This window comes from Manihot esculenta, chromosome 14, assembly GCF_001659605.2.
Source record: "Manihot esculenta cultivar AM560-2 chromosome 14, M.esculenta_v8, whole genome shotgun sequence".
NCBI lineage: Eukaryota > Viridiplantae > Streptophyta > Magnoliopsida > Malpighiales > Euphorbiaceae > Manihot > Manihot esculenta.
In genome coordinates, this window is record NC_035174.2 from 8207960 (window position 1) to 8223220 (window position 15261).

The 15261-nt window shown below is 32.6% G+C and overlaps 3 protein-coding genes across 4 annotated transcripts; 2 read left to right on the forward strand and 1 right to left on the reverse strand.

Annotated features, from left to right (window-relative positions):
* Window positions 1–546: 546 nt before the first annotated feature.
* Window positions 547–3442, forward strand: LOC110600418 (lysine histidine transporter-like 6). The gene is made up of 8 exons (XM_021737278.2): window positions 547–741; window positions 856–995; window positions 1107–1490; window positions 1687–2080; window positions 2312–2417; window positions 2512–2603; window positions 2698–2766; window positions 2885–3442. Exons 1-8 carry the CDS (start codon window positions 712–714, stop codon window positions 2981–2983), a joined length of 1314 nt encoding a protein of 437 aa, XP_021592970.1. The 5' UTR covers window positions 547–711; the 3' UTR covers window positions 2984–3442.
* A 1057-nt stretch (window positions 3443–4499) lies between these two features.
* Window positions 4500–6773, forward strand: LOC110630853 (ATP-dependent Clp protease adapter protein CLPS1, chloroplastic). Its single transcript, XM_021778479.2, has 3 exons — window positions 4500–4710; window positions 5536–5686; window positions 6300–6773. Exons 1-3 carry the CDS (start codon window positions 4647–4649, stop codon window positions 6559–6561), a joined length of 477 nt encoding a protein of 158 aa, XP_021634171.1. The 5' UTR covers window positions 4500–4646; the 3' UTR covers window positions 6562–6773.
* Window positions 6774–7730: 957 nt separating this feature from the next.
* On the reverse strand, window positions 7731–13210 carry LOC110600184 (GDT1-like protein 4). 2 transcript variants are annotated; one of them, XM_021736971.2, is made up of 13 exons: window positions 12886–13209; window positions 12737–12805; window positions 11013–11072; window positions 10881–10928; window positions 9949–10037; window positions 9800–9836; window positions 9678–9725; window positions 9294–9362; window positions 9177–9221; window positions 9019–9080; window positions 8836–8908; window positions 8466–8557; window positions 7731–8037 (listed from the first exon to the last, which is right to left on the reverse strand). In XM_021736971.2, the coding sequence occupies exons 1-12, from the start codon at window positions 12901–12903 to the stop codon at window positions 8486–8488; spliced, it is 690 nt and encodes a 229-aa protein (XP_021592663.1). In that variant the 5' UTR covers window positions 12904–13209; the 3' UTR covers window positions 7731–8037; window positions 8466–8485. The 2 variants fall into 2 exon arrangements, 1 of the variants encoding a protein (XP_021592663.1); XR_002485657.2 differs by having other exon boundaries at window positions 8014–8297; window positions 8411–8557; window positions 12886–13210.
* Between the last annotated feature and the right edge of the window lie 2051 nt (window positions 13211–15261).

A 15261-nucleotide genomic window follows, 5' to 3' on the forward strand; every position in this document is an offset into this window, starting at 1 on the left:
ATGCATGAGTAGTGATGATTAGTGTGAATTTTTATAATCTTAGAGAAGGAAAAATTAAAGGGGGTATTCAAGTAAACTTTCGGCCTCCGAAGTAAAGCTTATGGAACCCTTCATCACAGGAGAAGAATACGATCGCACCAACACCAATATTAAAATGACACTTAGCTAGCCACTCTTCCTTTAATCATTGTACTTGAAGCTATGGCCTCTTCATAAAGCAAATGCGATCAGTATAATGATTTTAGGATTTGATCCAAATCGCCACCTACCAACAAAACTTCCCCTCATTGGAAATTCCGCAATCCTGTGAAGGTATGATTTTATTCATAAGAGGGAAGCTAAAGTAGGATTGGTATGAATACTCTCTAAATCATAGGCCATATTCACAACCGTTCATGCAATTTGGTTGTAAGTTTATCTCTTCATGCTTTACTAGCTTATGAAGTTAAATGTGTAATATTTTTAAACGGCACGATCCAATTGGCTAGCTGTAGGTGGTGGGCTCTAATGTCACTTAAACATATGAGAAAAGATTCTCCATTTTTCTTTGTATTTCTTTTAAGTAGTGAAAGATTTCCCATTTCTCATATTTTATTCCAGAAAAATTTGAGCCATCAAAGACCACTACATATACATCATTTTGATCATTGAACTCCCACATTGAGGGAGGTCTTCAACTTCGTCAATACTGCATTATCTTTGCTTCCCAAAATGGTTTCAACTTCTCCTTCTACTACCAAGGTGAGAATATGACCAGCATTCTGGGTTTCCCTAATTGATATTCACAAGATTATATTGTCTTACAACATTTTGTAAAGCCATCTTCTGCTCTATTTTTGAACTCTACTCAAACAGGAAGAGCAATCCGTCGAGAAATGGATGGAAGGCGATGCCGACCGCCGAGCCACCTGGTGGTACTCAACTTTCCACACTGTCACAGCTATGATAGGTGCAGGTGTTCTCAGTCTGCCGTATGCGATGGCGTACTTAGGCTGGTAAATATCTACCGCAGCTGCAACTCAACTCAACCAAGAATATCTGCATACGCCAAACAAGACACTACTTAAAAAAACTATAAATGTTTTTTTTTTTTTTCCCTTTCTCAGGGGTCCAGGAACGATGATTCTAGCGTTATCATGGTGCATGACCGTGAACACAATGTGGCAAATGATACAGCTCCATGAATGTGTTCCTGGGACTCGCTTTGATCGCTATATCGACCTTGGTAGATATGCTTTTGGGCCAAAACTGGGGCCATGGATTGTACTGCCTCAGCAGTTGATTGTTGAAGTTGGGTGTGATATTGTGTACATGGTCACTGGAGGGAAATGTCTAAAGAAGTTCATGGAGATGGCCTGCGCCACTTGCACACCAATCAGGCAATCTTACTGGATTTTGATATTTGGTGGTCTCCAATTCTTCTTGTCTCAGCTTCCTAATTTCAATTCTGTGGCTGGTGTTTCATTAGCAGCAGCAATTATGTCCCTTAGGTACTTGTTCTTGACCTACAAGAACTGGACTATAGTGTGTCTCTGCCCACAGAGTGAAAGCATGACTGGCTATTTGTTTCAGTACTTCACCATTTACTTAAGAAAACAGGAGGACTATAAAAATCAAATTCATAATATATATATATATATAATTAGTCTCTACAGGTTCTTATTGCGCTGGCCTTTTGAAATGCAGCTATTCAACCATAGCCTGGGTAGGTTGCTTGGGACATGGTCGGATTGATAACGTGAGCTATGCATACAAACAGACCACCGCAGCTGACACCATCTTTCGTGTGTTCAATGCTTTGGGTCAAATTTCTTTTGCATTTGCTGGGCACGCAGTTGTGCTAGAAATCCAGGCTACAATTCCATCAACTCCTGAGAAGCCTTCAAGAATACCCATGTGGAAAGGTGCAATGGGTGCTTATTTCATCAACGCAATTTGCTATTTCCCTGTAGCCCTCATCGGCTACTGGGCTTTTGGACAAGACGTTGAGGATAATGTGCTCATGGCACTCAGAAGACCTGCCTGGCTCATTGCCTCTGCTAATTTAATGGTGGTGGTTCATGTCATTGGCAGCTACCAGGTATATATACATCATCACCCTTTTCTTTACTCATTGGGTTTCCACTTAGGTTTGGTCCACCATGGAACAAGCAATTTCCAAGGCACAAATAAGTGGATCATTCATGAGAAATCAAATGAAATCCATTTCAATATCACTTGGATTTATAGTGAACCGGATTCACTTAAGAATTTTCAGGTTTTAAGTCGTAATTACACCTTTACTGCGCTTAACAACTGAAAGAACTTTTAGGTCTATGCTATGCCTGTTTTTGCAATGCTGGAGAGGATGATGAGTAAAAAATTGAACTTCCCACCAGGAATTGCACTTAGACTTGTAGCTCGATCTGCTTATGTAGGTGAGTTTACCAAGCTTTCCAAAAAATTCATGCAAGCACCCCTTAAATGACTGTTGCTATTTCTAGATAATTTCTTAACTTTCAAATTTTGCAGCATTTACGTTGCTCATTGGAGTCTCCTTCCCATTTTTTGGAGATCTTCTTGGCTTCTTTGGTGGATTTGGTTTTGCTCCCACTGCATATTTTGTAAGCATCTGCTGTCTTCTGACCCTTGTATTAATCAGATTGTTGGATGAATTAATTGTGAAACTATGTTGATGACTATTAATATTACATTCAGCTTCCTAGCATAATGTGGCTGACAATCAAGAAACCTAAGAGGTTCAGCGCCAAATGGTTTATCAACTGGGTAATCTGAAAAGCTAACCAAATATAATGCATTTCGATTAAAAATTTAATTTGCCCCTTTTTTATGTTGACTGTTGTTTTCTTTCTTTCTTTTTTTTTTTTTGTGAAAAAAAATTCAGGCTTCCATACTCATTGGGGTGTTCATAATGCTAGCATCAACAATTGGTGGGTTCCGCAATATTGTCATCGACGCCTCCACATATAGATTCTACACATAAATGATGACAAAAGATGTCAACGAGTTACCAGACTCTTTATATTTTCTTAATGATCCTTATGTCATGCTTTTGTTATATTAAGCAAGCAATTAATCAACCATTTCAATGCAAACTCTTTGATCTCTTCCTCTACAACCTAGGAAACGTCTTGCTTTAATTAAGCCCAGTTCTCCATTTATAGGATGTTTTATCACGTGCAAATCCCACCAGACAGAAAGATAGATGCAAAGATAGTGCTATGGTTTTATTAAGCTGTATGTCATGTCTCTAGTTCATGTACACATCTCTGTCTACCTTTGTAAAAGAAAAGAAAAGATGCAAAGATGGCAAAGGTATTGAAACTTGGAAGGAAGTGAAAGGCTGTAAATCTTTTGTTGTGACTAACATAGGGAAAAAATAAAAATAAAAAAAATTGTTGGATTGTGGAGAACTTGGAGAAAAAAGTTCTCGTTTGTACAAGTTACGTTTAATTAATAAAAAGTTAAAATTTTAAATTAATATATGATTTTTATTATATTTTATCTGTTTATAAATTCTTATATTAATATTTTTATGAAATGACAAAATATATAATTGACAACTTTTTGAGAGATTCTTATCTTTATTAGGGTCAAATGTTGCAATGGAGGCTTCTTAATTATGCTCTTAGCATTAGGTTTAAATCAATCAAAACCACTAAAAAAGATTTTTAAATGTATAGCATCAAAAAAAGAGGAAAAATGAAAAAGAAAGATTGGTGCTCAAAAATGAATATGGACACATGGGATGACCAGTATGCATAATGGGTGAAGAAGGAAGTAGAAGAAAATATTTAATAGCTTGAATGCTAACTAGTGGAGAATAAAATTAATATTTAATAACTTGGATGCTAATTAGTGAAATTATTTTATGAATTAAAGATGAATTGAAGAATAGGATCAGATTCTCTACATGTTGAATGTTATTTTTATTAGGAGATTGCCACGTGGAAAAGTGTTTGTTTATGACTGTTGAATTTTTAATACTCGAATCATTATCAAATTTTTATAAAAAAATTTAACTCAAAACTTATTAGAATCTACCGTGTAAACTGATTTATTATTGCACAACCTAGATTATATGTGGATAGACCAGGTAGATCAGGATTCGGCCTCATTAAAAAAGGACGTGATGGATCAATAGAGAACAAATTCAGTTATATCATAATTTTATCCGTACAAACGCTGCCGGATAAAAATTAAATCAGCGCGTAAGAATAATAAGAAGGCGGTATATTCTTTTTTTTTTTTTCTCACTTTAACCTTGCAAACGAGCCCTATCAGCACAAACTATATCCATGGCCCTTTCCTGTGTGTGTGTTTTTTTTGTTTTTTTTCACTTTAAGCCTTGCAATGCACTTGCAATTCGAAAAAAATGGCATGGAAGAAGGTTTCGAAGACCACCACCCAGTGAAGCGCGCCGTTTAAGATATTTTTTTGCGGAGTTGAAAACGACGTCTTTTTGAGGCTCACTCACTTCAGTCTTCACCATCACCACCAGTCCCCCACTCAACCACCAGTTTTTTCTGTACTTCAGAAAAAGAAAAAGAAAAAGAAATATTAAACAAGCATTTAAAATTTAAAAAAAAAAAATAATAGAATTGATTTCTCAATTTTGAGACAGAGAAGGAGAAACAGAGGGAGTCATGGAGACTGCGATTTGTGGGAGAATAGCTCTCTCACCTAATCAAGTCTTTAGCCCTAAATCAGGTTTTCTTTCTTTTTTTTTTATTTAATTATTCTCCTCTTCCCTTTAATTTCTTCTTTATTTCTTTCTTTTACTTGAATTAGTTTGCTATGTCTCTCTAATTCGATTTCTATTGTTTTTAATCCTTAATAACCGCCAATCTTGGACTTGGATTTATGAATCAGTTTTAGCACCTTTGCTAGATTTTCCGATTCAATGCTTTGATTGGTGTAATTTGTTATTTCTTTTTGCTGTAGTGATGATGTTGAACTTTTTGCTGTAATTTACTATCCTTAATTAGTTGTTTGACATTTTCGATTCTCTTATTTCTCAAGATATTGGTGGGTTTATGGAAAAATTTGATAATTTGTAAGCAGGAAGCTTAATCTAGCTTTCTAGGGATACAAAGGAGACAACTGATGCGTTTCTCCACTACTCTGTTGAATATTGGCTTCAACACATCTAGGAGAATAGCCATGTACATCTTAAGCTGAAGCTGCAAACAAAGGTTTATTCCATTATAAATAAATGTGTGGGCTTTCCTTTGTACTGGTTGTGATATTCTCCAAATTGTCCTGTGTACAATATTAATGGAATGGAATCTCTTTTTCTTTTTCTTTTCTTGTTTAACTTATACTTTGAATGAATTTTTTTTTCTTTTTTCTTTTTTTGGCACTTTATGTTTTAGATAATGTATCTGATTTGAGGGTACATTGGATTGGTTCCTAGTTTGCAACTTTGTATGATTATCTGTAGAGACTAGTTAGCAATTCTCTGGAGATTCTAGCATACATATACTTTGGGATGATTTTGTTTGTGTTTATAATTTCTTACTTTTTTTGCCACAGGAGACAGACATTTTCTTTCTAGAGGACCATGGATCAACCGAGGGATTCTCATGGCTTTATCAGCTACAGGATCAGGTAAAGGAGGTGGATTATTGGAGAGGCCAGTTATAGAGAAAACCACTCCTGGCCGTGAATCTGAATTTGATTTGAGGTATTAGCACAACATTTTTGTGGCTTATCTTAACGATTAACATATGTTTTCAATTATTAGAACATCTCTAGGTGTCTCTCTTTTGTAAAGGTACTTCACATTGTTATAAATCTAACCATCCTCTCTGATCTGCTTTAAGGAGCTAGCATTCTCTAATGAACATATGATGTGACAATAGTTAGGTATCTGATGACCCAAAATGAGACATGCAATTATGTTTTGAAAGTCAACTTTAGGATAAAAAATTAATTTGGGAAGTTTACATTGCATGTGATTTGTGTCTTCAGTCATCTCAAGTTAAAACAATTAAGCAAAGCCATAGCCACCCTTAACTTCTTGTTATTTCTTCATGATGATATTCAAGTCTTCCCTCCCCACCAAGTTTATGACTGGGTTAGTGAAATAACGTTCTCTCCCCCTTATAAGTGCAAGTAAAATTCACTCTTCCACTTGAGATGACATGAAGTAAACTTACCTACTGAACTCACTGATACCATATAGTTTATTTCTTGTTTTGTAGCTATTTGATTTTCTTTCTTCATAGTACGAAATGCAATGGCAAATGACATATGGAAGTTTAATTAATATTATTGTTCTTCATTCTTTCCTTAAGGAAATCAAGGAAAACATCTCCACCTTATCGTGTGATACTGCACAACGACAACTACAATAAAAGGGAATATGTCGTCCAAGTGCTGATGAAGGTTATCCCTGGAATGACTCTTGATAATGCAGTTAACATAATGCAAGAAGCACATTACAATGGCTTGTCAGTGGTGATTATTTGTTCTCAGGCGGATGCTGAAGAGCATTGCATGCAACTGAGGGGTAATGGGCTTTTGAGTTCAATAGAACCTGCGAGTGGTGGGTGCTGAAGGTGGATCTAATATGGAAGTCTCCTCATTGTTCGTGGTAAAAATTGTCGTCATCAGAGTATTAGATAGTGTATATAAGGTAGCAGTGTCAGTATTTCTATGAATCTTTGGTCATCCATGAGCAAATGTAAACCAGGGGATGTTCGTCATTTTGAATAAAAGAGACTTCAACTCACATTAAGTAAATTACAATGTGATACTTTATTGTTGTCTCTCTTTTTCTCTCTTTCTACAAGACACATTTATGCGTCGGATTTCCTGCTGCTTTTATAAGGATTTACGCCATTTTTCTTTTCAACCTTTGTCTAATATTCAGCAGAGTTTTTTCTAATATTTAACGGAGCAGTCTCGTGTATATATATATATATATTGCTTTTACATAGTATATACACATATTTTTTGCTTTTTATACGATAGAATTTTGTGCAAAAAAAATTTATTTGCATCTCAGCCCACTTTCTTCGCCTTTTGATTTAAGACCGAACTAAATTTAAATGAAAAAACATAATGACTTTAAATTGTATAATAAAATATTAATTCATATTTGTTACATACTAAAAAAACTATTTGTTAATAAATTTTTATTTGGAAAATTAAAATTTATTTTATTGTATTTTATATAGTTTTGCGCTTAATAATATTATAAAATTATTCAATAATAAATATTAATTATTCCATATTCTTATTGTAATTGAAATCATAATATAAAATTAATATTTTATATTAAATAATTATTATTTTATTTCATTTTGGAAAAAATAATTAAAATGTTCTTAAATCAAAAGATTTAGATTAAGTAAACTAAAAATTTAATTTTAAATTTATTTGAATATCAAATTAAAGTTTTAGGGTAAATAAAATTCCTTCCCTTCATGTGTACATATATGCAACAACACTAGTTTATGTGACAAGTTAAACTCTTTAAAAAAAAAAAATTATTACCCTATATTTAAAATTAAAATTTTTATAAAAATTTAATTCAATTGATTTTTTTTAATAATTCTTTTATTTAATATAAAAGAAATCAATTCTTAAAAAAATTTTGTTTCAAAAGAAGTTAAAATTTTTTATGATCTTACAAAAATTTATTTAAATTTTTTTCTACAAAATGTATGAAGGGAGGCTTTAAGGAAAAAAAAATGAAAGAAAGAAAGGAAGAGAGAAAGGCATTGTGAAGCAAATTAACTGCCTCAAATTGTATCACAGAGTAAGAAATTTCAGTATCAAACATGGCTTACATAAAATAGAGTATATGTGATTGTGAAAACAACAAATGGATAGCCATTGCCAAAAATGCAAATAGTACAACACCCTGCTTGATCTTGTCAATCAAACATGTTACTTTGCTATTTGAACCAGTTTTGTTTCTGATAGTACGATTGCTCTCAAATAATCATATAATGCTGTAGACTTGGCTAATGGCAGTATTCTCAATGTTCCCTAAATCTTTTCAATCCACCTAACCAGCTTTCAACCCTGAAAAGATGCAACCACAAATCGTAATCATCAGTTTTGGTGAGCACAAAGTATGCTAGCCAGCATCCACCATCATGACCATGTGTGTGCGGCAAGTGAGTTCTCTTATATGATGAACAAGGAAACCCTTCCCAGTTTAATAACAATGGTATCAGTTTGCTAAATCAATTCTTAGATATTCTGCTCCAATATGCAAATGGAGAACCATATTGGCGATTTCCATTGCATTGTACTTGTGCATGGAAACTTTAGGTGCTATTCTGCATCATGAAAAGACATTCACCCTCGACCGATTATGAACATCCAATTGGACTTTCGTTTTGTAATCATACATAAATTAGTAGAAATACTGTATTTTATCATTTCTTCCCACCTTAATAGCCAGTGACTTCTAAGATGTGGTATTTGAATGTTCTGGAACTACTAACCATTAGCAATATCAGGAGCCTCATGACTCCGCTGTCAAAAGTAAGGACTGCATCCCAAAAATGATAAAAAGAATGCCACCTGACAGCGCTACCTGCAGCACAAAAAGAATGTCTTTAGATGTTATAAAATACTCCACAAAATAATATATCAACCTAATGATGGCAACTCAACATTATTCTTTGTTCCCCAAGTAACATGCATATAGCACTCCCTCTCCCCTTCCCATACTTGTTTTCCACACCTTACAACCATCCTGATTTCTCAAAAGCACAAGGATGGAGCAACAAAACCACCCTGCCCCATAGATATTCACATATAAAGCACAATCTTAAAATGTCAAAGAAACAGAAGATAAGCATTTATAATTACTATTTTCTCAGATATCTGAGATGCCAAGCTTTTTCCTCCAACAACAGCAGCAGTGGTACAGAGTGCTTGGCCTCTGAAAGAACACAAGGGAACACAATAAATATAAACACAGAAAGTCACCTAAACCACCAAGCAAATAGCATGAATTAAATAAACAAGGGGGAAATTGACACTATAACTTACACAATTCCACCAAGAACAACACCAAATGGGTTCTCATCTGCAGCCAAACCAATGGTAGCTATCTGAAATTGCAGTCATGCATTGTGCAAGATAAGAATTAAATAAAAGAGAATGTGGTTATATATATTCATAGGTATGGTTCAGTGCAGGCTCCTTACCTGGCTCTTGTCGCCCCATTCACCAAAGAATGTGATGGAAAACGCCTGCATAAGGGGGCAAGATGAAATTTGTCACCTTTACAGAATTTAATCTTACAGTTGGCAGATAATATTTACCTTCAAGAATATAGGTGAGAAGAATTGTGCAAGAAATGGTTGTCTCTGCTTCTTCAATTCATCATCAGCCTGGAAGAAAAGTTTGTAACTTTATAAATGAGAAGCATGCATATTCTCTTTGTTCAGTGTAATTACTGGCATAAAATTTAACAACTTTTTAGGATGAAATGGATGATAACTTGCCTACAAAAGAAAAATGCATATGTATTACCTAGACATCTTCTTGAATTTTGAAAATAATTTATCTACTATTAAAGATATTTTGCAAGCACAACGACCAAAACAGAAATATAAAGGAATAAAACAAAACAAAGTTCTTATTGGAAAAACAAATTTCTTCAGAATCAGACAAGCAAGGAGGCATTGTTAACATTGTTGTTTTACCTTAACATCCTCTTTGGTTATTCCAGTATTAGCTTTCCAATCAGCATCCTAATGACAAAACAAAGGCAAAGTAAGATAGGATTCCACGTAAATTTACAAGTCATTACAAGGGATAAACAAACCAATTTTGCTTCAACTTCAGCCAATTCTTCAGCCTCCCTGTTGGGCAAAATACAATTAACATCTAAAAGAAACATATTCTTAAGTACGAAGATGAGTACAAAATTATAGTAAACCAAAAATAATGACAGTGGAAAAAAGAAATCAATACCCTTTGTCAGTAAATCCATCCCACAAGGACCATAACCCAAATCCAAAAAACAATACAGTTGTTATGTGATGAGTCCATGTGCGAGAGAGCTGCATCATTTAACATTATCACAAATTAAGTTAACAAATGTAAAAGAAAGTAACAATGACCTAGGAATCCAAACTCAATGAACCACAAAATTCATAAGGTTATGTACGAGCATGAAACTGGATAAACAATTTATAAGATTAATAACCACGAGAGATGAAGGGTAAAGGGCAAAGAAGCCATAGTCCTAGGCTTTGGCCACCTGTATTTAAAATATCTCATCATGGGATAACCATATAATCTCTGATTTCACAAATAACATAAATATATAGTTTAAGCAAATCCAAATAAAACGCTAAAACTACAATCTTTCAGCCTTCAATCAGGCTTTTCCCAACCTTGCTCCATTTCATAATAGCTTTTAAGAAATGTCATTCAGCAACATTTCAGCAGACTATCATAACCCAGTGATTTAGGATCCTAATATATATAGTTAACCAGTACAAATATCTAAATACTAAGTGAACAACTAAGGTTCTATGTAGATCACATTATCTTGATAATTACCTACTAACTGGTACAGAGAAACAGATGAAAGCAGGAAAGGAGAGATCGTTGTACACTAGTAATATTGATGGCAGCATATGGACTAGCAATTAGCATCGCCATGCAGCCTAGAATGCCGAAGCACAGAAAGGGCAAAGTTGTATACCAATGCTGTACATCATCTCATCTTTCATTATTTCAAGAAATTAAATCCTAAAGCAATAGATGACAACAAGTTGTAGAACACATAACAGAGATGTACTTAATCCACAAATTACCATATTTGGTTGCTCTAAAAGCACCACCAAATTAATATACATGCATAAACAAATTTAAGTCAGCATGATGAGACAGCTTACCAGATTTGGAGCAGCCCAGCCAACAACAGCAGAAAGAATAGTCATCACCTGTAGAACAGAAAGGACTTGCATTAAAATTTTGGCAGTTAGAGATGTGGGATTCAATTCAAACAAATGCCCAAAAAAACTTACAATCAAGGCAGCTAGGCAACCTGACAAAACAAGTCTTCTCGGATGACGCATTGCCAAGATCTTGAAACAAGCAACATAAGTTAGACAAGCACATGTAAAAAGGATATAATTGTTACACTACTCATTTAGAATAAAACTGTAGTACAAGTTCTTACACTTCAGAAAAACCTATTAATGAGAAATTGGGTGAAAATATCTGGCTACAAATTGTAACTTTTCAGATGACCATGCAAATAAATACAGAGAGTGGTTAAACAGCAAATAGAAACTATGAAGGCCCTCTTTGGGGTTAAGGTTAGAAGTCTAAAATGGCTTTTGTTGGAAAAACACAATTATAGATGCCAATGAAAGAAAATTGTTTAGTGGTTTTAAGATTATCATTACTAAAATATATCAAATTTAACTTTAAACATTTTTTAATATCCTTTAACTGCCATATTAAGTAGGTTCTTTTCTCAACAGCAATTACAACAATAATGCCAAATAGACATCTAAAGGAATCGTAAAACCTTAGTGAACAACTAATTATTCCTACTTACCAAAAAAAAGGTGCACTGGAACCATTCAAATGAATATCAAATATCCTTTTCTATTATACAATTGTACTTTTTAGTTTTCTTCTCATGTTGTTTAACTATATGTGAATTGTGAAGACCACATACATGATAATTGACCTCCAGTCCTTTAACTTTTCTTTCCTACCTTCCAGTGGACTATATCATTCCAAGATATTATCTTTGGAGTGCCCAATAATACAGGATAATTTACCATAAAAAAAAGATTTAGCATTTTGAGACTATAATATGAAGAACAAAAGGCAACTCCCAACAATGATGCTTATAGAGAGACATGTTAGCTCAGTCTAAAATCATTGCCAAGAAAAGAGGTTTACCCACCTTGAATGCATAAATACAACTGCCAAAAATAAAATAAAAAGTAGTTGACAAGCTAGAGTTTGACGAGTTTAATTGATGAAAGGGAGCGAAAGAGCAATGGAGAAGCGTGGAACGTTAATTACTTCTAATGCTTGTTTGACATAAAGCCCACGGAGGAAGGTAAAAGCCCAAATTGACAACAACAAAAAAGAGGCTGACGATATAGCAGTTATACTATACAAAACCTTTCAACATGACCATAGCACACAGGCAGGTACTAACTGGAGAAGGCAACACCCAGTATAAAGAGTATTGGTGGTATGAGAACAGAATCACAACACTGGAGAAAAGCATAGGGATTTATTGAACTATAAAACAAGAATTGATCCCTGTCCTAATCTGTGAAAAAGGGAACTTAGGAAATTTAAATCTTTTTGTGTAAACTGCACTTTTCATATTATAATACAGATCCAGAAAGCCCAACACGTCTCATCTGGATCAAGTGATTTTAAAAAAGCAACAAATTTACTGATTGAATTGACATCAAAAAAAGAAATTTCATATGGTAATAAGCACATGAAAACTCAACTTGGACACTTAATTCACTGCTAACTAGAAAATAAAGCTGGCATCATGTGCATAAGTATGAAATCTAACATAGTTTTCTTTTTTCTGAAAGCTCAATTCATGATTCCCCCATTGCTCTGCCGATAACCAATGCAATAAAAAAAAAAAAGAGATTTTTTTTCCAAACGAAAAAAGGAAATGGAGAAGCAAGTATTCAATCAACTAAAAATCCAACTTCAAATCAATGAGTTTAAGCACAAAAAAAAGAACTCTTATACGAACCGCTGCGGCAAAAAAGGTCTTGTCGCCGATCTCGGATAGCACAGTCATGGCAAGAGACTTTGTGAACCCCTTAATCACCAGAGAAGGAGAGTGAGAAAGTGCAAAATCGTAAATAAGCAATTAAAATCCAGACTAGAATCTCAATTTACCTGCACAAGTGAACTCATGTTTGGCGAGGGAAGAAAACCAGAGCTGACGGCGGAGAAAAGAGAAGAAAGCTGTATTTTGCGGAGAGAGGGGTGTCAGAGAATTGACCCCTCAAAGAGCAAATACAAGAGGCTAGTCGTTAAAGTTTCCGAATCTTAACAAGAAACACGCACAAATTTTTGGATCATTATTATTATTTGAGGCTAAAAACGGGCGAAGGTTAGGAGTTGGATTTGCGCCTTTGCGTTTCCGCTAACCAGCTGCTTTTGAGAGCCGCAATTCCCCGAGAGAATAGGAACACGCACCCAGCAACCACTAATATGTCTGTGGCTCAGTTCCGCAAAAATTTAAACACTGAGCGAGAAAATAGATTATAAAAAATTATTCATTTTAATCTTTTATTAATTATTATTTTAAAATTATTTATTAAAATAATTAATTGCTATTACATTAATTACTATTCTCGAATAGAATTTACGTATATTTTTTATTTAAATAATTAAAGTTGATATTTAATTAATGTATAATGCATAAAATTGATTTATTATTGATTGGTAATATTCGTTTTCAGATTAGTATATGTTATTTTTTCAGGATAATATATCTTCAAATTTGAGAGGCAAGGAGGCCTCAAGTTGGGTCACAAATAATTCATTTAGGTTTCGTATTATTTTAATATATATCTAATTTAGATTATTATAAATAAATAAATTTTTAATTTTAATTTTTATTAAATTACTCTATTATATCATTAATTTCCACTATGATAAATGGTGGTGAATGTTTTAGATATTGCTATTATATAATAATTATTTAAAAAAGATCATGTGTTAGTATTCAATGAGATGACGACATTTTAAAATTTTGATAAGATGATATTCGATTTCATTAAAGGAAAATGAGTTATGAATGTTTCAGGGTAATTTCATGTCAGCTTGTCAAGACTCATATTTCCAACACAGAGCGAAATTCTATAAGAATATATCATTTATGACTACAATTTAACATATTCTTTTACATTTATAATCACGAGATTTTTAATCAATTAATCGGCAAGATTTCTTATCAACGAGAGGACAAGTCTTGATGAATCGATTTGAAATCGACTTAAGTGTTTAGATCTTCTTTTCCTTCCATAATACTTAACATTATTTAATCAAATTTTTATCATATGATCATTTATTCACGTACCAACATATGAGTTTTTTTTAGTCTATTATAGTATAATATCACATGATATTTTTTCTTGTATTATTAATAAATACTAAAATTTATATTAGCTTTTATATTAAAATAGTTTACAGATTGTATATGGATATTTTAATTTTAAGTAATCAAATATGTTAAAGTTATTATAAAATTACTTGGAAAAAATATTATAAAATAATAATTTAGGTTAAAATTGATCAAATTAAAAAAAAGGATATTTTTTTTTTCAAAAAGGTGACGTTTATGATTATTTTTTTAGACATTAAATATTTAAAGTACGTACAACATGCCTATAAAAAACAAGTGTAAAAAATATGAATGTCAAAATAAACATTTAGCTTTATGATAATGAGTAAATTAAAAAAATGATCACATCTGTAGGAAGTGTATGCACACACATTAAATATAAAATGAAAGATAATCTATTATAATTTTTTTGTCAAATCCATAATAGATTAGAAAATGCTTGAGTATGAGAAATTGACAAGTTAACAACAAAATGAGAAAAAAATATAAAGAAAATTACCTAAAATCCAAAATATATAAATGTGAAAATAATGGAATTACTTAAATTACTCTTAAATTTTTATATTATTTATAATAATATTTTAATTGTTAAATTAAATTTAGAATTCAGTGAAATTGAAACTCCTTAGCTAAAAATTAATCTTAGAATCCATGTAAATTTAAATTCTTAACTAGACTTGTATTTAACTTCCAGCTAATTAAATTTAGAGTTGCATCAATTTGAAATTCTTAGTTAAAATTACCTCAGTTAAAATTAATTTTAGAATTCATATAAAATATTTGTTTAAATGATAATAATTGATGTTACTGAAATTAAATTAAATTGATGACATGACTGAAATAAAATTATATTATAATTGAATAAAATTTGTGAGAATAAACATGAGAGAGGATAGTAGCAGCCACTCTATTCAAATTAGTATTTTGAAAAAGAAAAATGTAATGAATGTTTTAGAGTTTGATTAGTATTAGAAACAACGTAACTTTATTTTTGGGTTAGTTTTCATTTTATATTGTAAGATTATTAAAAATCTAGCGATGATATGATTAACTGCTCAATAATGAACATCGCCAACTAATTAAAGGGTGATTCTGTGATTTCTGGCAAAATAGAAATTTGTCTGACAATGGTAGCTCTGCGT